Below are 26,623 nucleotides of genomic sequence, written 5' to 3' on the forward strand. Positions count from 1 at the left end.
TAATGTCGTCTGTAAAGTATTTAAGGTTGTATTAAGAATTTTATGTAAACTTACCTGCTCTGTTCATGGCAGGCCGTGCACCTTTGAGGGCGGTCAGGCGTTTGCCACCAAATGGGACATACTTCTGGTTGAGCGGCATAGATTTTGTCTTGAGTATATGTCGCCGTTGCTTCTCCCTAAGAATAGACTGGACTGCTTTCAAGAAGTCCTTTTTGCTCTCTGGAGAACTAGAATCATACAAGAAACACATGAACTTGAAATTATTTCACTCACCTCCAATACATGTGTTTAATGCATTTTTTTCTTTAAAAAAAAATACCTGCAGCACAGCTGAAAGATTCTTTCTGGTCTTCCTTCAGATTCAGACCTTGTGTGGACTAGTTCACATACTGCTGTGGCATCAGAGCCTGAAAAGAAAAGATACGGGTTTCTAATTTCAAGAATCGCTCATTGAGGTTCGATATTTGCCACAGATGCTGTTAAATGCAGAATAGGACTGTAAAAACTTGTTAGCTGTATGATTTTGAATTAAAACATTACTTTTGGTGGGACTGCAACTTTGTTCTGGAATAGGCATGCTAAAAATTGCATTAATCAAAAAGCAGAAGTCTGGCAATTCACTTAAAACAACTCGCTGCACAGTCATGAGGCCAAACATAAGCAATTTGCTTATGTTTGGAAATTTGCTTATGTTTCTTTGGTCATCCAAAGAAACTAGGATGATCAACAAAATGACTTAACTGTAAACCTGTAAATCAGAAAGACTTGTGTATTTATCCAACACAAACTTCGCACAAAATGTTAGAAAGTGTATGCTTAATGTATGTTGTAACAATGTTTTCTGGCAAGAAATCTACACTTTGAAAGCCTTTTTGTTTCCCCTTAAATAACGGCACATCGCTAAGGAAAATCCATTTCTGGGTTGAGCAGTGAAGATGACTGCATAGGTTTCACCAAGGAAACTTGTCAAATGCTTTGTAAATGCTCATCGGGTTTTAGTTAAGGCAAAGTGACTGTGGGGCAACAGCTCCATCACTGAAAAAACAAGCCATGTATGATGCACTCCCATTGCAGAGAATTATCAAGAGGAGATTTAGTAGGCCAAGGTAATCTCAAATTTCCAAACATTTTAAGACTGAACTCTGATATAAGATGATAACTCAGCTTTGCAGAGCAGTTTATAAACTAGCCAATCAATTTATGAATGGAGGCAACAAAATAGCCAGCTTGCAATTCTGACAACTCCATTTTTGGATCAAGATGGGCTGAAGTTCCTAACAGAGAGACAAACTTTTTTGAAAACATTCATCATTTGTTATTGGTATGCCATGAGAAAAGTTAAAAGTTGCATTTTAGGAATACTTGTGGAAAACAAGTTAGACCTACTTGCAGCAGCCCGGACTTGCAGGGAGTCTGTTGCAATCATGTATCGGAAGCGGAAATGATCCCTGTCCTCGCTCACAGTCGCACGATGAGAACCCCCCTGAAAAACAAAACACACGTGAAACATGACTGCAGTACATCAACATAACAGCAGGCGGTGTAAAAGTCCACACAACACATGACATTTAACAGCTACTGTCAGGCATCATAATCAGATGACGACATTAAATATACACAGCCAACTCATGGTTGTTGGAAGACATTAATAGCAATTTTATTTCAGAATGCACCAGCAAACAGGCCCACCAGCAAACTTCAGCACCACTGATCTGGCTTTTATGGCCTCCAGTTTTATTATTGCAAAATGCAATAATAGGCTGGTTTGCATTTTCCCAGTGAACCAACACATTAAAACTAAAAGATAAAATAGGTTTTGCTTGACAACCTGTATTGCATCTTTAAATAAAATAGAACTTGGAATAATGTGCATATATTAAGCAAACATTTCCCCCTTTTTGTCAATACAGTAACTGTAAAGGTTTTTATGAAAATGAGAGCTGAGGGTGAAACTGGTCAGACAAGTTCATTTCCTCTTTGTTCTTTAAGGAAATAGCATATCCAAGCAATATTTGCGCTGGGGTTTTATACTTACTTTTTAAAAGGTGTTTTTCCTGCTGACACAGTTTTGAGTTCTGAGTAGTTTGCAATAACTTTTAAAGTGGACTTAAAAAGAAAAGTGCATAAAGAAATGTAACATCAGTTAGTTTCTAGATATTGAAGCCCATTATTAAACTCTTTATATGTTAGAAAATAATTTCTGTGTTAAAACACAATTAAAATATGACAATCTGTTCTTGGTCCTATAAAAGTGAAGGAATATTGAAAATATAAAAATACATCAAATTATAGTATAACCTTCAAACTTTGAAGGTTTTTCCATAATGTCTACACGGTCAGTGACATTGTCAACCTTTCTTGTGTGAATTAAATTTCTCTTCAGTACCTCCTTATCTTTGTTGATAAAGAGGAATAAAGTCCCTCTATCATCCATGTGCTCCCTGCTCATTTAGGTCAAAATACCTTCCAATACAGAAGCTGAGTCAGCAGATTTTGCAATGACGAAGTACAAGGGCTTTTCCTGCGATGTGTGTATCAAGGCAGCTGTGATTATTATCCAGTAACTTGCCACCATCAGCACGTGAATGGGTGAATGACTGAATGAGCACTTTGGGGTCCTGTGGACTTGACAAAGCACTGTACAAATACACATATAGTTCAGATTCCAAGAGATATTGGTATCTGAAAGCCACAAATGAAAAATGGGACAAATCTTCCCGTTTTAACTTGTTGATGAATTGCTAGAGCAACAGGAGGAACTTGTTTGCATTTTGAACAGTGAATAGACAACGGATAAGTGTGGCAGGTGATGCCATCAGCTTTGGGGGAAAACTGACAATTTGGTCAACAACTTAAAACTTTACCAGTGATGCATAAAACCTGAAAATGAAAAGCAAGAAGGATTTGGTAATGGCCCAATGTCTTGTGACCCATTAAAATATGGATGATATTTCTGGCCGAGAGTAATGAGACACAGTGAACCTTCAAACGATTCACTGAACAAGGTTGTTATTTGATTTGAAAGGTTACCCTATTCACTCTGTTGGACTTAAGTGGTTTTTAATATTCATAAAGGTTATAAGTAGCAGAAGTCATAAAAAATCTTAAAAGTTATGAATGTTTTCATATTCAAATGGTTAAGCATAAAAATTGCTGAAGTGGTTAGTTTTCCCCCCAAAAATGGATAAACGAAGTTGAAAGAGTGAGTATTTCACTATGGTGTTAGAGCTTTATAGGATTTAAGGAATTCTAGTTTTACACTCATCTTTAAATTGGTAAATACACAACATTTTGCACAGCTTTATACCTTTGAATAAAAAGGCCCAAGTCATTTTTTTCCTACTTGTAAATCATAAAAAATTAATTGGTTGGTAATATTTTAGTTACTGGTGACTAGTAGGCCACTTTCTGCATTTGCAGTTTTGAGGCATATTTATATGTATTACTGTATAAACAAAGTTTTCATTTTTTCTTATTAAAAATACTTTCAGGTAATTGTAAGACTGCAAGTTGGGGCTTCTTAAAAATGTATTCATTTAACATCTTCTCTCTGTACAGCGTGGCAGACCTCTAAGAACAAGTGGAATAATTTACTTAAAACAATGGGATGAAATTGATCATAATAGTATCATCAATTTCCATCTAATGAGTTTGTCTTTTCAAGCCATTTCTTCAAATTAAAACCAATGCACAGAAAAATGTTAAGTGTACTTACAATTTTTTTCCGGTGCTTGGATGAGTTTTTGTAGACAAAAACAACAGCAGTTTTGAACACTGTAAAACAGGAACAGAGATAAAGGGTATGACATAAATCAAAGCACATTTTATTACCCGCTTTATTTTAGTCAAAATTCAACTTATAGGATGCTAAAGAATACCTCTGGTGGCAGCTAAAGATTAAAATTACAATATTTAGTGATTATGTGATCAGAAAAATCCATAATGTCGACATTGAATGCTAAAAGCTGCCACCTCTGCTCACCAACACTTGGCAAAGAAAGCCATTAGAGTTTTTATATCTAATATTTATTGCATGGAAAATATGTCAGCTGAGTGAACTTTTTATATTTCTATTACATCTGTACACTTTGGGGCTGGGTGAACATGACATGTCAGCAATTTAGTGCATGGAAAAAGGTTAAATAAATAAAGCAGTGACTCTCTGTGTGTGCATTTTTTACTTTGTCTTGTGCAGTAGGTAGATTGTTTTTCTCTGTAATATGGTATGGAAAGAATGTTATATAATGTAAATTTAGAATGACAGTACTACCAAAACATCTATTTAACTCTTACCAAAAGCAGATAATTCTGGGTCCTTTTTGCTTTTGCCAAAAGTGGCTGGAGCGTTCATCCACGCCACTGTTGAATGCAGCAGAAGGTCGCCCATGGAGAGATCAAGCACCTTTATTAAAAAGTAAAAAAAAAAAAAATTATTATTTCTCTTTTGACATTTGATAAAATTTCAGTTCAGTGATCTAGAAGGTGAGTTACCTGTTTGTTATCCGCTGTCTGCTCATTGATGAGCTGATCAAAAACTGCTCCGTACTCCTCATGAAGCTTTTGCATCTCATTGATGTGACTCGCAACTTTGTTCATGGCCTTCATTGCAACTGGATAAGACAACAGTCCATTAGCTATGTCTTAATCAATTACTGCTCCAAACAGTGAGGGGCATAGCTAATGTTGAAACCATTTCACAGTGCTAATAGATGGAGAGGAAAAAAATAAATAAAAGCACTGCTTTACCATCCAGATGGTAGTGTTCTTCGCTGTCTGGGTCAGTGAGAGAGTAGAGCTCCCTGAGTAGGAGTGGGTACTTCAGGACTCTCTGGATGGGTTTGATCAGGTAAGACTCCAGAGTGGATGAATGTTGCTGTCTGGGATTTCTCTCAGCCAGGAAGGCTTTGAACTCTGGGTCAGTTTTGGCTGAAAAAAGAAGATGCTGTTTATAAGTTACAAGCCACTACAAATGTATAAGTTTCTGCCATTTTTTTTTTGAATCTTTGCAAGGACTGCTCTTCAGTTGCTTTTTATATTAACAGCATTTCATATTTTTACAATTATAGACAACTACTACTCAGTGGTAGTTGTTATTGTGTCTTGTCTCTATGCTGTAACTGCGAAGTAATTTCCCTGCTGGGATGAATAAAGTACTTCTATTCTATTCTATATGATTTGTAAGCAGATTTGTGAAGACTGCAGATCTAAAGAACTGCAGTCTTTAGGTTAATTGTGTTCTTGCCACTAAAAATGAATATCTGCATTTTTACCTTTGGCCAGGACCTTCGGGACCTTTGTATGGCTCGCACAAAATGCACTGTAGATCTTGAACCGATCAGCATAATAAAGGAATGACCCACCCAAAGAGAAAAGCACCTTCTGTAGAGAGGGAAAAAAAACATAATGCATTAATAAAAATGATTCATATTTGTATTGATTTAAGAAGATATAAGATATTGTCTGTCCCAGTATCCACATACAGCTCTTTATTTTAACCTTTAATGTCCAGACTCTTTCTTCTCGTGCCTACTTCTGCTTGACAGATAGATTCTATGATCTAGCCAAAATAAATCCTTATTATATCAATTAGAGAGACTTTTTCAAATAAAGCTTGTTTCTTAAAATGAGAAATGTTTCCTAAGATTCCAAACAGTGGATCTTTATTCAAAACAACCTTGATAAACCTGTTCAGACTGTTAAATTTGTTACGTTTTTTGTTTGCGCTGCAAGTAAATGTGAAGCTCTAAGACTCAACTTATGCTTTTTCAAGTCTTCTAAGTGTGTTTAAGCCCTGAGTATCTTTTTACCAACACATTAGCTCAACCCATCGTGATAGTACCCATGAACCAAAGTGAATTTTCTTCTGAGTGCAGAATTTGTGCAATAACACCACAAATAATTCACTGGAAGTTTTTCTTTTTTTAAAGGAAAACACAGTGAAACAGCAGCAATAACTAGACATTGATCTTCCAGTCATAAAAAATATCCAAATGATTCTGAGGTTTAGAGAAAAACTGTTTACCTTAAACTGGTCCACTCTCTCCAATCTTTCCAGATCAGGCACCAGTCTGATTCCATCTTCAAGCGTTCGCAGAAACTCCAACTGGAATTCCACCATCTCTTCAAGATTACCAAATAAAACATCCAGCTACAAAGAAACAATGAGAATTCTGTTAGTACTATCGTACATAGTGAAGCTTAATGGCTGTCAACTAATGTTTACAGTTCCCTCTATAACAGAAAAAATAAATAAATAAACCGACAGTTTTGTAGACTGGTTTTGAATTTGTCACAGGACTTGCTTCACAACCTTTCACAAATTTAACTTCAATACTTTCACACAGGCAGGTCAATACCTAACATCCAACAAACCATTAACATTTTAAAATGACTTTTGTTCATTGCTAATGCAATACGTCTTATTCTGATTTGTGTACCCATAAATATATCCAGGCTCTACACTTCCACATTAACTACAGAGTCTACATACATACTCACTTCCTCTATGTACGGACAAGCTACCAACTAGAAAGCAAATAATAAAATTCTTCCTATTTGCTTAAATCACTTCAATGCAATATTCTGTAGTACATCTGAGAATTCACATATAGTTTCCAAATGTAAGCGTGGAGTATCGTTATTTTTGGTATTAATAATAAGCAGCATGACAGTACCTCATCCTGTGTTAGGAAACTCTCTTTCTGTAAAGGTTTCAAGTAGCACTCTATGAGACAGCGCAGGTCCTGAAAAAGATAAAAAAAACAAGATCAGTCTTTGAGCACAAATTGTGCAGAAGGTGTTTTTGTGATTCAATGTCAAGTATTGTGGACAACGACAATGAGTCAGCTCCAACGGTTCTTAACGCAACACACTAATGGTGTGTTGGTAATTATGACATACAGTATATCCGACACGTTTGAAATGCCTGACAGGTTTAGAAAGTCTACTTAAAATTAAATTAAAACAGAACTCACCTTGACATACGTCTTCTCTGTCTCCACCAATTCACTGATGACCTTGCGCAGTTTGTCTGCATGGGAAAGCTGCCTCTGGGCAGCAGTGCCGGCAGCAGGCGCCAAAGCTGAGACAGGGCTCGGTGACAGGGACGATGAAGACGATGATGAGGAGGATGACATTGGGCACTCCAGGGGATTCATGTCATGGAGGCTGCGGCAGAAAGCAGTGACTTGCTCTGTGCTCTGTGGTGGGAAATGGGGAAACAAGACATTCCATTAGTCTAATTCCCTCACCTTATTTGTAAAACTGGATTATGAACAACTAAAATGTCTTTGGAAGGTTTTTGAGAACATTCACATTATTTTTACAACAATACACTTCAGTATAAATTTATTAGGATTTCATGTGATAGATGGGGTATAATTGTGTGGTATGACACCTCCTTGCTTCGGAGTACTTTTGTGTTCAGCTCCTCTGATTCAATACTTTGTAGAGCCACTTATGTGCGATTGCAGTGGCATCCCTTGTGGGTTATGTCTCGATCAACTTTGCATATATGGAAACAATTTTGTGTTTGCAAAATCACTTAAGCTCAGTCAGATTAGATGGAGAGGTTCTGTGAAGATGAAATTTAAAGTCCTACCATAGATTCGTAATTGGCTTTTGCTCTGGACTTTGGTTGGGTCATTCTGTTTTGATAAACCTTTCCAACTTAAACAACTAAACAGCTTTCTTGTCCAGGCTAAGGAAAGGCATACCCAGCATGATTCTGCCACCACCATATTTCAGTCTCAGCATTTAGTGCTCATGGTGATGTGCAGTGTCTGCTTGCAGTTGCATGTTAGCCTCTACATGATTTGAGCCAAAATGTAAAATGAGTTTAAGATTGGCTTTCTTCCCCAAAACTCTTTAAAAAAATCTGATTTGTGGAGAGCAAGGCAAACAAGTTTTGTGAACACATTCACTGCAGCTTCTCCAGAGTTAGCATTGGATTATTTTCTGTTTTCTTGATTATTTGATTAATGCTCTCCTTATCCTGCCTGTCATTTTTAAGGAAACCTATGTCTCAGGTAGGTCAAAAGCTGTGCCATGCATGTACAAAGCTTGAGATGATTTTAGAACAAAACCCTGCATTAAACCTTTTCACAACCTTATCCATTATATTTGTTTTGTTTCTTGGTCTTTATGATGACATTTGTTTTCATGCACAACAGCTGGAGAATAAAGTATAGAATAAAATAAAAGGCAATTGTTTAAAAAGGTTTAAAAGTCACTAATCCTTGTTGATTTCTGAACTATGTACAACTATGAACTGATGAATCACAAAAAACCTCAAACTACATTAAAGTTTCTGATTAGATTAGACTAATGTGCAAAAGTTCAAGCTGTACGAACACTTTAGCAAGAAACTCAAGAGATACAGTACATACAATGTGGTTGTGAAAACTCAAGAGCCACACTTCCAATCCTAGAAACATTCCATACATGAGCAGACATGTCAGATTTGAGCAGTGTCATCTCCAATATATATATAAAAAAAAATACATTTATGCAAATATTAGTTGACAGTCATAACGGCAAAAAGCCATGCATTTCTTTAATAAGCAGAGATGCAACCTAAGGAATGTCTGAGGTGTATCTGAAAGATGTTCTGACCATAGATGTTCCTTTCACATTCTTGATTCAAGTAAACATTAAAGCAAGAGCTACTTAATGGCTGCATGCTAAGTTTGCCTCTCCTATCTATTCACAGTTTAGAATCCCTCAATCTAAGAATTTGATTACTACAAGCATTTATTAACCTCACTACATTGCTCGATAGCTATTGGAAGGACTTTATCGGACAGAGACAAATTAAGGACATATTTCCATATTTTAATTACTAGACCCCTACAGTAAACCTCTGTGAGTAAACTTTCAATTAAACTTTACTGACCGGATTCACTTTAAATCAGGAATCTCCTACGTCAATCCTCCAGAGCTGCACCCCTGCAACATTTCGCACCGCTCCAACTCAGCTGAATCAAATGATTGAATTACCCCTACAGGACTAAGTTTGGCAAAGATCTGGTAACAAGCCATTCATTTGATTCAGGTGTGTTGGAGAAAAACAAAAGTAACCTTCTTCTCATCACATTATACGGGTTAAAACTTGATTTTGATTGACTTTATTATTGAGGCAAAACCATTAAAAAAGTCAAGTTAATTAATTTTTTATCCCACATATATGGTATAAATATTGGTATATTTTAAGTACATAATAATGAGAAGTTTTTCACATTATGACAGCTGCTGTCTTTCCAAAATAAAAATAAAATAAAATAAAGACATGTAAAAGAGACCATGTGAAGTTGCATAGATGCAGAGGCTATCCATTTGATGCCCCCACTGGGTTTGTTATAATTAAAGCTTCTAATCTGTAAATATATACCATAAAAATGCCTCTATTTTGTGTGACATCATGCACTTTTGTTGTTTTTTGATGAGCACCCTTCCTGTTTTTTTTGACTGACTTAATTGGAGACAGATGAGACAGGTTCCGTCTTGACAGATAACACGGCTTGTCTCCTGTAAGGCTGCAGCAGTGACAGCACAATTTTCCATCATGATATTGTAAGGAAAAATAAATATTCACACTGTGTTTACTTTTATTAGAAGTTTATTTACTATTAATCTTACAAAGTTTGATCTGTTTTATTGTACGAAGGTCCACCAGCTGAAGTTATTGTTCACAAGTGCTGCACTCTTTTATGAGGGGCCTTTCCTGAACAGGAAAAGGCCAAACCACAGGCCCTCAATAAACTCAACCTAGACTATTGCTCCTTTTTAGAGTCTTCAAAGTTTCTTGTTGCGCATCAGAGGCCTGACAACGGACAAAAAATAAATAATTGTCACACTTTGACAGGAAAACAGCCCCCATCTTCCCTGTACCTGTTTACTAGAAAATCATGAGCAGGCAAACAGAAAAGAGGATGTAGCTGTTCTTAATTATAGATCCATCCTGTGAGCTGGTTCTGTCTGAGTTTGTTCCATTCCATCTTTGTACATGTGCTAATCTTAAAGGCCCCTTAGGTATGTGTTAACACCCTCTGATATGTCCCTTTTGATATGTGAAAGGGTGTATAAAGATATGGGATCACGATGTCTAGTTCAGAGTTTGTCTGTCAGACTAACTGAATGCAATCTCTCCGCCTCAGCTAAGGTGTTTTATGTTTCAATAAAGCTGTTTGTTCTTTTATTTGTATCCTGGACTTCAGTTTTTTCCACTTATCAGTATTCAAAGCAGCTTTGCAACATAATGCTGTGAATCTTTTTTCATGTCACGATGTCACGATAACCATCTTTAAGGGAGCAAATGCATTGAAGGCCATTTCAATTGAGATGATCTCAAATAGAAATGTCAATAAACATTAAGGCTAAAAATGTTATGTGTGGACAATCAACATCAATATAATTGATAATTTATTATGTTATAGCCTTATAACGTTATATTTTTTAAGTGTTAGAAATGTAATATTTGGCTCTGTAGAATGAGCAAAATAATAATAAAAAAACACTGGTCTATGCTGTATTTTTCTCATGTATAATTGTACTGACAAACCAAACACTCCTGTGACTTATAAACAAGATCTCATAAATTTCAGCCAAGCAAATTGGTGACAAATAACCTATTGAGAGACAGATAAATGAATGGAAAAATCAGCATGATGTTTTACAGAAGTACCACTGTTATTTTGCATTCTGCAACCTGAATTAAAATATATAACACAATAAATATTAATATTTGTTCATAATAGTGTGCAATGTGAAATGTTGGTTTCGATTTTGCTAAAGCATCAACAGAACAATAATCCCACACTACGAGTATTATCCAAATAATTGTTGCTCCCAACCCCTAAAGCTGCTGGGATAGGTGAGCATACACAATGTATGGATTTGGATAGCAGGTTCCAAAGGGAACATACCCTGAGAATAATCTCATCAGTATGGGTACAGCACCATTACATAATCACTGACCTATGCGAGCTCAACTTCACATCACAAGCCATCAAACATGCAACCTCTCATGCACTGCAATGCTCACCACCTGGAACGCGTCATAGACGGAGTCAGTCGAGGGTTTAGTTTTTCTGCTCCTCCTGAAAGCCAACATCCTGGCAGGTCAAAAAGGTTTCAGGTGTTCCCTTCATTCCTGCTCTGTAATTTCCGAGTCGAAAAAACATTCAATCCCCTGCACTGGTCAGTTCCAGAAAACTCATCCGAAAAACATCCCCCTGCAGTGAGTTCACTTTTTTATTTTAAAACTACTAATACAAAGCCAGCTGATGGCAGAGGTTTAAAGGTCGGCTTTTCAACAGTCTGCTGTGCAAATGCTGCTGCAGCTGAACAAATAGGTCATTACACAGACTGCAATGAACAACAGAGCTCTCATGTCATCTTATCCTACAGCGTCCATCCAATCATTGTCTAAATCCCGACTGACTCCGCAGGCTCAACTGTCATCTCTCTGTTTCTACTCTTCCTCTCCATTCCCATCTGTCCGCGCCGCTTCTCCTACTCTTCTGTCCAGGTGACTCAGAACAGCAGAACCAGCGGTGCAGACTGCAATGTTAAAAAAAAAGGAGCAAACATCACATCCTCTTGAAGAATAGCCGAGGGGGAGGATTGTGGGAGGAGAGTTAGGAGGTGAGATGTGGTTAGATTCAAACACACCAAGAGTGAAAGACAGACATCGGTTTTCTGCATCACTGATAGAGAGAGAAATATCAGTGCACCCTGAAACTTCAACTCTTTGTGGTAAAGCTTCAGTTTGTCACTGTGAGAAAAATGACATTATTTAGCATACAAACACCAAACCAGTGAAGTAAGAATCCGGCTTGTACCATCAAGTGAAAACTACAAACATATTCAAGCAGGAACTTGCATCAACTTACATCCAACTTAAGTGGAGTCTTGTTGTATGACAGAAAACAAGTGGAGCTATTATTAATACAAGCCAATAATGTATTTCATGTAAATCTAATAGCCATATAATACATGACTGTAAATGGTAAAGGAATTCATAAATATAAGTTTACAGCACTGTCTGTTGATCACTGGTTTAGTGAGATACAAGCTATCAAAGTGCTAATTAATTAAGTGCTTATTATTTTTACTTTTACATGCAGTCATATTGGGTTCTAAACTTAGAGTTACTCTGTGAACTTCAGCTTTTCCCAGGGCAATAATTCCTTCATGGGGAGTTCTTGTTGTTTCTATTGTCAATTCAGAAAATCTGAATTACATGGCATAGGGAAGGCACCACTGTTGAAGTTGATTACTTTAATGTGCATAACTTTAGAATATTTTTTAGTTTGAGTTGTTTCAACGTTTGATAAAACCAAAACAAGAGTTCATACAAGTACCTATTCGTCTTCCACCACTCTGAGGATTTCTTCACTTTTTTTGCAAACTCACTGAGAAAATTCTGTCTTCTACTAGAGGTAAGACAGTTATTAATGATAACAGCTTCCACAGTCTCACTTAAAAAATCCAAAGATAACACTTCCTTTTCCTTACTGATAACTTCCAAGAAAAATTACCTGGCTTAAGTCAAACAGCTTTTCAGATTAGGTAACAAGAAAAAAGAACCTGCGCTGTGTAAGACAGACATATTTCACCCTAACCCTGCCATAAAAACATGTTGACATTTGTACATTTGAAGGGTAGGTATCTAAATCAAATTGTCCTTTGGAAGTCTAAAGAATGGCATTATCAGCTGTAAGGGTTACTCAAGAGCATCAAAACTTAAAGCACTTCTTCTCAAAGAAGTTAGTTTTAAACGGCTTATGTCCATTAAAGAATCATAGAGCTATCCACATGCTCCAAAACCTTTGAAACTAAAATCTATTTGAAAAAACGAAAGCCTAGCAAGAAGTCAATGAAGTACAACAAAAGTTACCTTCTTACGGTAAATCCAACAAAAGTAGTGCCATTACTCAATGTACCGCATCCTTGACTTTCCCCACATTCAGAACAGAGAGGAAGGGATGTGCAACACAAAGGGGTGGAGCAAGTCAGCAAAAACCAGTTTCTACACCCGTCAGCTGAAATTGCAAACACAAGTTTATAATCCTGGCAGGAATCGCACTCAAACTTCAGTGACCGAATTAGAGGTCTCACTCTTAATTACCCACACTTATTTTTCCCCTTTTGACATGAAGAACTCAATGTACGTTTGAGAGCAGATTTTTGACTACTTGTCTTTTCCTGCCACTGTGGTAACAAGCATGTACTTGTCGTTGTCAGAGAAAACACAGGAGGAATGAGGGGAAAGCAAAGAGGGATGAGTCCTGGGTTCTGTTTCATGTGCAATCACGAGAAAAAAGCAAGCAAATCCATAAATCCCTACAAGAAAAAAAAAGTAAGGAGAGAAAGAATGTAATCAGTTAATCTTAAAGTATAGTAACATAATGACACACATTCTCACAAACCTATAAATGTGGATTTTAAGGTTGTGGTTTTGCAAGCTGCACACTTCCTCCTGATATTTAATTCATATGGGAGTAGTGAAACCAAACTACTCTCTGTATTACTTAGTAAAACTATAAAGAAATAGTGACTTATATTTTTGTCCCAATTTTCCAAGAAATTTTCTTGGGTATCATGTAAATGAAATATATCAGTTGTTAGAAATTACTGAAAAAGTATAATCATGTGATCAATGTTTATACTGTAAACGTTCACTTGCAGGCTTGATTAATGATCTCATTGCGCCCTCCACTGGGAAAAAATGGGAGTACAGCAACATTTCAGCCTGATTCAATGAAGCTGGTTAAAAAATAACATAAACAGCATGAAGCTGTTTATGTTCAGCATGAAGCTGTTTATGTTGAAGTTAAAATTAATAGATTCATTAAACACACAGTTCTGTATTTATTTGAAGCTCTTACTTCTAATAATTTTCTTTTTCTCATCTAGAAAAAAAATTTCTAAAGGCAATTAAAAACCTCAATATATACAACAAATCTGTACATAACAAATTCATATTTTACCTGTATCATTAAAGTTATTGAAATTTATTTGGATGTTATATAATAGTTATAATAATTTAAACAGTCAACTTAACTTAATATGTTCTCATATTTTTGATTAAGAACATGAAACAAAACAAACCCTGATGAAAATTTTCTTCTGGGGCCCCCCAGTGGTTCCCAAAGATTTTCTAGGCCCCCCTTCTAGGCGCCCCACACTTTGGGAACCACTGCCCTAAACACTGAATATTACATTTTCCATTTCATGTGTCCCTGGTTATAATTGTAAATTATAACTGGGAGACAGCAGTGATGCTGACTGCAGCGTGGGGACCCCCGAACAATCACAAACATCTTTATTATCATTGTGATTCTTAAGCAATCAGCTTTTTTTCTGCAGTTGGTTTATCATACAGGGAAGGTAGCTGTGTGCTTTGTCTAAAATAATGAAAATTTCCATTTCCTCCGGCTAAGCATACACTCATTTATCTCTACTAAATGATGTGAAACACCGCAGAGTGAAGTAATTAGAGTGTGGGGATAATTAAAATTGTCCCACTTTCACCGTTTTTTTCTTTCCTTCAGTCGTCTGCCACTGTGTGACCGTAGGCACCGGGTGAAATGAGGTAAGACACAATCCTCAGCACTTCCAAGCTTTTCCAAAGAGACAGTGAAACAAAAAAGTAAGCACCATGAGGGGGAAATAAAGGAAAATACAAATAAAATGATAAAAATCTATTGTTTTAGTTGACTGCTGGATATCTGTGTTGCAAATTTGGCTCATCCTTGTTAACAAAAGCATCCAAGTGCTGAGGGTAAGGTCAAGGTTTACAGCCGGCTGGACGGCTTAAAGAGAGCAAGTTCTGTCTGAATGCCAGCAGCAGTCTCACATTGTTTATGATAATGAACAGCAGGGGGTTAGTGGGGAGCAGAAACCAAGAAGAGGAGAAAACTGGAAGGACATACAAGAAACAAAGGGCATTCAAAACAAAGGAAAACAAACACTGAGACTGGCTGATCAGAGGAAGGAAGAAAAAAAATGCTGCTGTCATGTTTGAAATGGGACACGGTCACATTGTTTGCAATTATGGGAACCAAATATGACAGTAAATCAAATGGCTACATGCAGAGGAAATGAAAGACAAAAACGAGGGTCTAAAAAAGGCAACAGATGGAAATGAGGACATGAATCAGACAGCATATGTGAGACTGAAGCAGGAGGTGAGAGACGGGAAGGTGAGATGGAGATCACAGACTGCCAGGGTTTTGTAATAGGACTTTAATACTTCTTCTGGCACACTGATTGGAGAGGAACTGGTATTCTTCTTTAAATATCAAAATCTTTTTTTTCTTTATGGGAAGACAGAAAACACTGTTAAAATTTTAGAAGCACTTTATATTTCAACATTAAACAATCTTTTGCTTTGATCGACAGTGTATTTTCCTCCTTGTTATTATCTTCAGCTCCATGTAGAGCACAATTTCTAGCAAAGCTTCTATTTTACATTTTCTCACATTACAACCATAATGGTATATTTTCTCTGGATTTTATCTGACAAACTAACAGCAACTTAGAGTACATAAATGTAAACCAAGCATGTGAAAGAATGATAAATGACAAATAAAAAAACTACATTGTAAAAGTCCTTGAATGGCAGAAATTCACTTCACCCTGAATATACCATCTGCCTAGTGAAACGCAGTGGTGGCAGTATCATGCAGTGGGAATAGTTTTCTTTACCAGCAAATGTCTAAAAAGTGAGGCAATCACTGGTGGTCAGGACTGATGAGTCAGAGTTTGGTAGATTTACCTTTTCCTGTAAACAAAGTTGCAAATCCAGCAGGGTATGTCAGTTTCCACATATCTAGAGAATGACTTTTTCCTGTTTGTCTTTGCAAAATAGCAAAAGTTCAGTCAGATTAAATGGAACCTGAGACAAGAATTTAAAACTTTAAAACAGAAACTGGTTATTAAATGAAAAATCATTTAATATTCCTAACCCTAAAAGGTAAATAATCACTTTTTTAACACAGAAAAAAGGCACATGACTATGTATGAAGAAAGTAATTTGTTTTTAGGGTAGGATTAAGTGGTGCGAAACTTTAAATTTTGGATCACGAATTTGGCAAAAGCACCATGCAAAACGCTGCAGCAAAAATGGGAAGTGTAAAAACTAAAGGCTGCAAAAGTGTACATTTTTAATCAGGAACTGTTCTCAGCTGTGGAGTTTCACAGCTTTTTCTCACATCAAGTGCACCAAATGAAATATAACCCAACCCACTCTCCCAAGCGTCTTTTATCATTCAGTGCTTTGCTTTCAATCTAAAATGGCAAATCAGAGTCACAGAACCATTTCTGTCCAACATAGCCAGGCCTGGAATGAGGCTGGCGCTGTCCTCACTTGACTGAATCTCACTGACACACATCCAGGAGGGACTTCAGCACCATTTCTGCTGCCCCTTTCCTCGAATATAAAGATTCAACATCAAGTGCAGATACAAAGAAAAAATGTTTCCGGTGGTTTCAGAATATCAGGCTTGGCTGTGGTAAAGGAAGTGACAACCGTATCCAAGGGAGAATGGCTGGCACACAGTCTCTTCCAGACATCACATCACCGACATTAATCGGACCAGACACACTATTAATTAGAAAGTGATGCTGCTGTCTCACTCTTTCCCTCACCTGTCTCTGTCCATGTAACACACACACAAACATTATACTGCATAAACATCTGCTCATTTATTGATTGACAGGTTCACACACAAAAAAACTCATGAAATATTTTTTGCAGAACTTTTGCAAATAAAACCAAACATGAAATGCAGTGAAGTCATTAACTAGGATCAGATTAAGAAATATTATGATGGGTCAGCAGTGACATTTGTTTCATTCATTCAGGGTCAGAGTTTTTCTTGGTGCATCATTTTTATCACAATGTTTGCTGCCAGAATCAGTTTTTATTTGACCTGTTGGAGTGGGGGGGGGGGGGTTGCCACAAGATGCAAAGTTGTGTTTTTTTAAGTTTTTGCAGATTGCTTAAAGTTTAAACTTTAAATATACATGTAAAGGTTTCTAAATATGCCCTATTGGCACATTTAGAGAAAGGTTTGTGTTGAAAATGAGAAAAGGAAGTGCAGACACCGTGTGCTTTGAGCAAACAATTTGAACAGTGGAAGTTATGTCAGAATATTGGAGTCATAACAACTGAGAAAGATACTATCTTTTTAAAGAAAGGATCAAGGATTTGGAAATATTGGCATCCTGTTGTCTATTTTGATGCTAAGTGCTGTGCTACTTTTCTCAATCTTCCACATACACACAGTATAACATTGCCTTTCTCATGAAAAATAAATTTCCTATGTAAGACTTTCATTAAATTATATCCAGTCGTTTTATTGCTGGATTTAGCTTTTTGAATCATTTTACCACTCAATAAAGCCAGCAAATCTTCTCAAACTACAGTCCATTTAAAAGCTTATTGATTTTGTTCACTTTGCACAAATATGAGAATACAATACTTTAAAAGGGATAAATAAATAAATGAAGTTAATCTGAGACTTTAATAACAAAGCTAGAAGGGGTTAAAATGCCATTTTTTGTATTATTTAATGTCCATGATCTTATTCATGCATTTGACTGCACTTAATGTCTTTAAATGCCTTTTCCTACCTTCTGTCCAGCTGCCATTAATGTTCTATCATTGTGATGATCTCTGGGGCTCTGCAGGGTTAATAGAGGTCCCTCTTCCATGCTCTCATCGGGGCTCTCCACAGTCAAACCTGACACCTCGTCCAGGATGTTCTCTGCAAAGACAATAAAGACAGTTTCAAATGCAAGATGCATATTTGTTTAGCTTTTGTGTATTTTGTATCAAAATGCATAACGTGAACAATTCTGACCCAATAAATCATTTTTTTGTCTCTTTTTTTAGAAAACAAAATATTATCAAGCACCACAACAACTTCCTTTGTACAACCAACACAAAAAAAGTGAATATTTAAGTCGGAGGAAAAATAAATACACGTGGTATATATTGTTCTCACAAATACTAATTTGAAAAGTGTTCCAAATTCCAATTGTTTTTGTGTTTTTGTTTAGCTCAACTTTTATTTTAATAAACAAGTTTCTCCTAAACTGCACTTCTTATGGTTTTCTTTCAACAATAGCTTTATTTTTTTCTTGCCACCCACTGTTCATAGTTTGAGATCAGCGCATTTAATTTTTGTTATGTGAAGAGATTGCAAGCATAAAAAACAGCAATGATTTGATGTGCTTCCCATTGTAATCCTCTTTCCATTTTTAAAGAGTTAGTAAATCTTTTTTTTGGATGTTCAAAGCTTGGGATAATGTTTTATTCCATAAGTTTGCTTTAAGCCTCACCACAATTATGTCCCAGACCTGTCTGCTTTGAACCATTATCTTCAAATTTTGTTTGTTCACTAATGTTCTTGAAAAAAAAAAGGTTACTAATTAGCTTATTTCTGAATGTATTTGGTTGAACAAGGCTTCATTTGGGTGTAGTAAATAAAAAAGATGAATGTACAATGCACATCAATGTTTTCTGATTTTATATGTCACTTGCTTTCCATTTTATAACTGTACACTACTTTCTGTTGGTAAACTTTCCAAAACAATATGCTAAAATATTTGTAATTAGAATGTAACAAAATATAAAAAAGTTCAAGGTGGACAAATACTTTTCCAAGGCATTGTGATTTAATATTAAGTTATAAATCCCTTTGTGTGGGTTTTATATTGAACTTCTAATAAAACGCTTCCTAAGAGGGTCTACTGATGCAGCTTTATAGTCAGATTAGATATTCAGTCCATGTTCAGGACAAATCTCTCATTTAAAGTCTCCTTCATGTTGAGGACTTCATGTTCAACCTCCTCTTCAAGCACAACATCATCAGTGACCTCCGTCTGGCTTCAAAAGTGTTCTACTCTCCATCTGACCCTCAACATATGGCATACTCTCCGTGATGACAGCTCCACTGCTGTAGGAATTATATTAATATTCATACAGCTCTGAGCCCCTGTATAAACAATGCCAGCTTGTCAGCTTGTGCATTACAAGCCCCCTATTTCCAGTGAATACAAATGATGCCCTTGCACAAATAAAAAGAGCAGGTCAGGGGAAGGCTGCCGGCTGCCTACAGGTTAGGTATCAGACAGCATCCGTGCATAATTAGGAGACCCTGCAGATAGTGATGCACTTTCTTTATCTGTGTATACAAAGTTAGGGTGCTTTGATGGAGTGCACAGTTGTATTCTTTTTGAACAAGAAGATGAAGTCTAACCTTGACTCTGAGAAAAGATGTCTGTGGTTGGGTCTTGTTCTCCGTCGGTGCGATGAGGAGGACAGAAGCACAGCACCTTAGAGTCCAGCTGGGGCAGAGTGCTGACAATCAGGGTAAGCATGTGGTTCCCAAAAGCTGCCCTCAAATCATCCAGTTGGAGGGCGGAGGCAGGTTTACCATTGAGAAACTGAATCTCATCGCCTGCTTTCAAACCTAATGGATGAATAAAAAGAAAAGACAAAGACCATTCAAGTTATTCTAGAAAGTAGTAAATTTATCAAAAAAGTTTTAATGTTGGTGTTTGTGGTGAAAAAAAAATGTAGTCTCATCTGTGAGACTATAACCAATAAGGGAGTGACTTTGTGTGTTAATATGTACAAATAATCCCCACAAACAAAATGTGTGTACCATACTCCCTAACAGCAGCTCTGAGACTAATCAGACATGTTGGGACTCTAATGTTCTCCAATACATTAAAAATGCATCCTCCCATGCTTGCTTCCTTCTTTTTATGCTTGCGGCAAATCCTGATGTAACAAGACTGGATGGATTTAGAAGGGAGTGTGCAAAGCCTGTCTACTCCTGTCGTCTTATGTTATCATATACATTGTCTATGAGACTGTACACATGAAAGGAAACCCATTGACTTCACTGGAACACATCTCCAGTTTGACGCTTTCCCCCCCTCTGACCACCTGTGCTCGGCACTGTTAATTGAGAATTAGCACTTAAACAGCCAGTTTCACCAATCAACCTGATTAGTTGTGACAGCTGCTATGGGATCTAATAGCAATCTAACTTGCCCCTTAATGCTGAATTCAGCTACACAAATGGATTTTTATTCTGTTAACAGAAACAGACGCACTCATGATAACTAGTGCAAAATTTTCTGACACTTTAATTCCTGTAGAAAATATGAAATTGCAGAGCTGCCACCCAGGCAGAGCTATATATGACTGTATATAGTACAAACAACTATATGTTGTTTTTATTAACAACATATAGTACAAAAGCATGCTGTTAGAGCAATGACATTTTTGGGTAATAACATGATACAGCCCTGTTTTTCTTTTGCCTGTGCAGCATTTTTACACTTCCATAAGAAAATGGTAGAAATTCTGTCAAACCCACAATTAAATGGCAGAGGAAAGCAAACACACAGAGCTATAGATGGAGACAAGAGAAGCACATTTAGCCATAAGTCATAATTTAGTTTTCTGGGATCTGAACTGTCAGTTAAAGCAGTTATTATTGGAGAGGGAGCGATAACGCTTCTAGCTCTATATTGCTGTGGGTGTAGGGGTGTGTGTGTGTTTTGCCTGTGTATTGTAGTTTTAGGGTCTTGCAAAAGTAACAGCAAACTTCAGTGTTTTCTTGACACAGATTTTCAATAAGACAGTGCCAGATGAAAAGCTATGGACTATTTTGTCTGTTAAAATCCCAATTAAAATGTATTGAGGTTTGTAGCTATAATGTATCCAAATCTAAAAAAAAAAAAAAAAATCATAATCAAGAGGTATGAATAATTTGACACCACATTGTTTACATGTATGCTTATATGACAGTAGTGGCAACAATAGCTACATTGACAGAAAAAATACCTTTGGTTTCCTTGTAATGTAAACAGTGTAACATTGCACTAAGATCCACTAAGCTCACTGATTGACACAACCTTTTTCCCTCCCAGTAGAGGTGGAGAGTCAGTACAGCTGTGTCCTCTAGCTGCATGCGGTCTGCTAAGATAGCAGCTTTTTGATTGCTAATACACTGGAGGCCACAATCTCACACTTGAGTAACCTTGGTTCGACCTCGGGGCATGGTAGTGGAGCATGTTATTTTCTATACATTAGTGCTGTGTCCACGAAACAGCTGCATGTTTCTCAAACCCATTAGGTCTCTCTGCCTCGCTTAAAAGATAGGGACCTGTGAGTGGGGGACAGAGGGATTGATCTTGGGAGCCACCTTCATAAAGCAGACAAACAAAATAGAGCATTGAATCTTATTATCTTATGGATAAAGGTTTAGGCACATCCCGCCTTAAGGAAAGAAATATAAATCATCAGACAAACACGGAATGTAGTGCACATGAGTCATGTCTTTTTAGACTTTCTGATGAGCGCACAGAAGCTCTTCTTTTATTCATCTTCTGTTTCATCACTGCTGAAATATGTCTACAGACTCACTGAAGCTGTTCAAGATTTTTGATCATTTCTCTTTTTATTTTTAAATTTGGTTTATCATTTTCACTCAGATAGTTCATATCTGTTTTCTAAAAAATCTAGAAAAGTATAAATGCTTCATTATATTAAGAACACATGCAATTATTGTCTTTTATCATAATAATGACGTGTGTTATATTTAACCTATAAATTTTTTGCTATTCTTGTTTTTTTCAACATCATAATACAGTATGTCCATGTTTCTCTGTGAGGGTTAGCATCTTGGTCCCTTTAGTATCAGGTATTACCACCAGGGAAACTATTACAGTATCAGGATTACGCTGTGAAATTTTGATTCAATATGTTTTGGAGCTCTATGAATTAATACTCTATTTTGCTTAGGGCCACATGATTTTAGGAAAGTGATTACATTGTGATCAATATCATGTTTGAAATAATCTGTACTGTTTTTCACTTTTATCATCACAACTTCTACACCATCCATGTTGAAAATTAAAGTACTGTCGTTCAAGGTATAGGTCCGTGCCAAACAGCCAACATATTTTTTAAAAACGTTAACTAATTCTGCCAATAAGAGAGGTCAAATAAAAGTAAGGTAGTCCATACTGCAGGTTTGCTTTAAAATATATATTTACCTTTAGCTGAAGCCAGGCCTCCTGGTTTCACTTCAATGACATGAAGCCGCTGTATATCATCCTCTTCTGTAACTGCCACAGTGAAACCTGGGGAAAGGTGTTTTTAAGAGTGTGATTGTCATTCATAAATATATCTTTAAAAATTATCACCGCAGCGATTTAAATATGAACCAATTAGGTCCACTTATGACTAAACGTGCTTTCTCTAAGTCACCCTCTTTCAGTAATTATCAGAGCAAGACTCAATAAAGCCCATTAAGGAATCAATTTGATGCAGCTTCTCAGTGTGTCAAACTCCGTACCGTATCCAATGGTGCTGGACTCTGCTTTGTCAAAACAGATCACCTTGGTAGCTCTGGGGCAAATCTCAATTTCTTTGTAGATCTGCCAACACATACAAATAAATGCATATTTCATTGGAGAAAATGGAAAAACACAGTCGCTGTAAGATGGATAAGGTCAGACTATTACTCTTAATAAAGAATGAACTGCTCCATGAATTATTCTGCAGAGCAAGTGCATGTGAAGGTTGTGGGGTCAGAATATGGGTTAAGACTGTAAAATGAGTGAGTGTAGGATGGGGTTTTGACCTCAGAGCAGAAACACAGCTGTGTGTATGAAGCAACAGCAGGGAGAGACGTCTGTGTTGTGTGTAACAGCCTTCACCGAAGAGAAATAACAATGTAATATCACAGACGGAGGATGAAAGAGGGTGAAACGAGTCACTGATCAAAGCAGGAAGATAAAAAGGCTCTTGAGGAAAAAACCCAGTTATGTAGAGAGTGTGCTTTGAAAGAGGGTTCAACATGTCACCTGCAAAATATCATCACAAAGAGAATTTACTTTGGGGGTTTACTCTGGCTGAATAATAAGGTGAGGCCTAATTCTAGCAATAGGGATTGTGTATATGAATAACTCCAAACAGAGACACACATACATACAAATGGGTTTTTATTCGCAGTCCTCACAATACACTTTGAATATTGTTGCATAATTTATAAGATATTGCAAAATGTCTCCATACTGTCTTGGGAATTTTGCATGCATTGCACATCGAGTCAGCAATAGGGGTCATAAAAAATGCACAGATTTGCCTCCATATTGGCGGCAAAAATAGCACAAATGAATTTATAATGAAATGGATCTAAAGTTCAGATGGGTGGCTGATTCATGTCAGAGTGTAATAAAAAAAATAACTAAAACCACTGATAACTCAAACTGACTCTTACAGTTGGCTAATTGTTTTCACTAACTCTGATTTCTGAACTGTTTTGTTAAAATATTCCAAGGTCAGAACTAAAACTAACACCGAATAATATTTACAATTATGCTCTTCACCTTTAAGGGTTTAACAAGACTGAAATGAAGCTTATGGAAAATTGAGGGTCCTGTTAAAATTCAACCAGAGAAATTGAGCTTAATGCTTGCTTTGAAGCTTTGAGTGTTCATTTGGAGTTTCACAATAACTCTTGTAAACAAAAATCTGATCTTGTGTTGTTTTATGCACCGTTTTATTTGAGCTTTCTTATTTAACTTCTACAATTCAACTATTTTTAACATAATTTTGATTCATCATTGGTATAAATCACCTATTTTCATTTATGCTATATTATGTTTAAAAAAATGTCAAAAATGAATAGTAGGTCCTCCAAAATACTCCTGCTTGCTGTATATCTGTAATATTATCTTTTGGTGCATATTTACCATTTCGACATGTTTTTTTTAACACGCTTTATCAGTTAGTTAAGTTGTTTTCAGAACAATTATGTAGGGCCCCAATACTATGACGCACAATATTACATGAAATCTGCAATAAAATTACAATTTGGCTAATTAATTGCTTACATCATCCTAATTCAGATTCCACAAATCACAGTGCCTTAAAGTGCAGTCTCTTACCAAATCAGATATCTCCTCTTCAGATTTTGGAACATAATAAAGCAACTGGTTGTCGACCCACACCTTGACACGCAGGTAGTGACCAGAGGGCTCAAGCTGATGGGACTGGAAGTAACGAGACAGGAAAGAAATTTGTGCAATTGCTCCAAGGTTGCTCCAAATATTTGATGTTTATTTGTTTTGTCATGTCATGTCAAGTTGACCTTCCAATGGAAGACAGAGGTATTTTGATAATTTGTCAGTAAAAACACATAGCACATTTATTTAGTAATTATATTTTTTATGAATGCAAAAAGACACTGTTGATAAGAATGATATTACGATTTCTGTCTTTTGTTTCTGCACAAAAAAGTATATCAACCTGTTAGCATTAATCTTCGTATCAATTGTATTTGACACATTTATAACAGCATCGCGGAATTAAGAAAATTATCTTGATACTTTAGGTTTTAGAAAGTCTTTTTGTAGCTTTTGTGCATCTGCAGTAGCTAGAAATATGCACAATAACACTAAACAGTATGCTAACACACAATGTAGTTTCTTAAAACAAACAAGGATAAATTCTTCTCAAATACAAAAAAAATATATATATCTCCAATAACCATTTTTTCTCTAGTCAGTCAGGAGAATGTCTAGCATTTCGGCCAGCTGACAGCAGCAACAGGAGGGGGAGGGCCATCACTGTTACATACACTTAGAGTAGGCTCTGTTCACTCTAACACATCCTGTTGGATCTCATGTAAAAGTTGTTAAGCCATAAGAATGGTCTGAACAGTGGCCTACCTTACAGACACTGCTCAGGACATCCACTGTTGTCTCCCCAGGCTGAACGATGGCCAGTACTGGCTGATTGTTTGGCAGACAAACCCAGGAGGGCTTCAAATAATCGGGAACCCAAATATCACTGTCGACGCTTTGCTGAGGAACAGTTTTCATGGAGTCTTCAGTTTTTTTCTGAAAATGGAACATAGACATGTACTTTAGCTGTATAATCAGCTACTGCATAGAACAAAATCTGACAAAATATAAGAGTAAAGGCAGTAATAAGACAAAACATCATATGCATGTAGGAAAAACCCATGTTGATTTTAATTATTAGATAAACTAAAATGAAAAAAATTCTAAAGGACCAGGTGAACATGTAATGATTTGAAGATTTTATTTAATTAATGTCTTTTGAAAAACTTTTTCATTTTCCTTGAGATGTATGCTGTTTTCTGTATGTGGGAGTTAATTTACATTTTCACAATATGAGTCTGTACAAAGATTGCATTCTGTAATCTGTAGGTCCATCAGTTTGATCCAAGTGAACAATCTGACCATCATGTCGGCCTCTCTCCTTTTATCTCTCCTGTTTGCCCTCACATTGCTTGTTACCTAGCTCTCCCTATCAAGTAACCGTATCCACATTTTTCTTTCAATTCTTCAATTCCGCCCACCCTGCCATCGATCAGTGCCTCTCCTTCTGGTGCCCTTTCCCCGATCTGTGGAACTCTCCACCAGCTCGCTTCTGTGCTGCCGTCGTTCTTGCCAAATAATCTCCCAACAGTTAACAAAATTGGATCCTTTAGTCTACAATTAGTATGTATCTGCATGTGCATGTTTGGTTTGTTTTGAAAGACAAAACTACACAAAGATGTGTGCAAAAAAAATACATGTAGACAAAAAAAAAAGAGACACTTCTTTTTCCCAGACAGAAAACAGGCTGGGGGGCCCGTGACCAGTACCTCCCCCAACTTCCCTGAACTCCCAGGCTGCTCAGCACCATCTGGCTTCCCTCCTGGTCTATCTAAGATTCCTCTGCTGGGGGGATGAAGGATTTCCAGCAGGCATATTAAAAATCTTCCTCTATCTACTTTCCTCTTACGTTAACAATCGGTCTCCCCAGAATAAATATAGTCTTATAATAGGGGCCAGCCTGTCAGAGGTGAAAAATCTTCACTGGTAATGTGAGGTCTCTTGCTGTGTATCAGTAAAAGTCGGGACATGCTGCCTCTTGTGCATTTCTTTACGGTCATCCCATTCCCCCCACCCCCTGCCAGCTGAGGTGGGGCGTGGGTGGAAGGAAATTGATCTCTCCTCCTGCCGCAGGGGGCCCTCACAGCAAGAGTGGTTTATTGCCCCAGTTTTTCTTCTGTCTGAGAGGTTCAGACAGAGGCCTGTCTTTTCCTCTCCCACACTTTCGGCTGTTTTTTATCGCTTCTCATGAAATATGGAGCTGGCATGCTTGTCCTTGCACGACCTCTGCCTAATTGGACCCTTTCCTTTCTAGTTCATGTAAAAAAACACACATTTACTTATCTGTGATGAATAATCAGAAACATCCAAATGAGACCTAAGATGATTTCTTTGTTAAAATATTTGCTAGGATGTTCAATCATCTGTAAATTGTGGTCAGTACAGAACAACACAGGTGAGAACAGATGGTGTGAAACTGCCTGGCACTTTTGTAGCTAATGTCTGCATAATTTGAGGTAATGATCCGCAAATATCAGATCGGGTTTCTCTCACTGGGATCAGCAGAGAGAGATGTCTCTAGTGGATGGTTAATGGGATTCTGATTTGGCTGAAATTGCCTGAAGCAACTGAATAAAGAGATGGATATCCATCAAGACTGATGTGGGTTTTTGTTTTGGTA

General features: G+C 36.9%; 1 protein-coding gene across 3 annotated transcripts in view; it reads right to left on the reverse strand.

Moving 5' to 3' along the window:
• The window catches only part of LOC102238061 (T-lymphoma invasion and metastasis-inducing protein 1-like), a 63,257-nt gene that overhangs the window by 3,052 nt on the left and 33,582 nt on the right, over positions 1–26,623 (reverse strand). Inside the window, exons 12-28 of one of the 3 annotated variants that reach the window (XM_023342173.1) lie at positions 24,769–24,939; positions 23,986–24,090; positions 22,389–22,470; positions 22,087–22,173; positions 19,272–19,484; positions 17,641–17,774; positions 6,975–7,199; positions 6,675–6,743; positions 6,023–6,148; positions 5,271–5,379; positions 4,747–4,926; positions 4,492–4,610; positions 4,294–4,402; positions 3,716–3,774; positions 1,387–1,483; positions 320–407; positions 55–227 (exon numbers count right to left, since the gene is read on the reverse strand). In XM_023342173.1, coding sequence (XP_023197941.1) covers positions 55–227; positions 320–407; positions 1,387–1,483; positions 3,716–3,774; positions 4,294–4,402; positions 4,492–4,610; positions 4,747–4,926; positions 5,271–5,379; positions 6,023–6,148; positions 6,675–6,743; positions 6,975–7,199; positions 17,641–17,774; positions 19,272–19,484; positions 22,087–22,173; positions 22,389–22,470; positions 23,986–24,090; positions 24,769–24,939 — 2,146 coding nt within the window. Of the gene's footprint in view, positions 1–54; positions 228–319; positions 408–1,386; positions 1,484–3,715; positions 3,775–4,293; positions 4,403–4,491; positions 4,611–4,746; positions 4,927–5,270; positions 5,380–6,022; positions 6,149–6,674; positions 6,744–6,974; positions 7,200–11,041; positions 11,536–17,640; positions 17,775–19,271; positions 19,485–22,086; positions 22,174–22,388; positions 22,471–23,985; positions 24,091–24,768; positions 24,940–26,623 lie in introns of those variants that run through there. The other 2 variants (XM_023342175.1, XM_023342174.1) reach the window with 2 other exon arrangements.

Source organism: Xiphophorus maculatus, chromosome 11 (genome assembly GCF_002775205.1).
Source record: "Xiphophorus maculatus strain JP 163 A chromosome 11, X_maculatus-5.0-male, whole genome shotgun sequence".
Taxonomy (NCBI): Eukaryota; Metazoa; Chordata; class Actinopteri; order Cyprinodontiformes; family Poeciliidae; genus Xiphophorus; species Xiphophorus maculatus.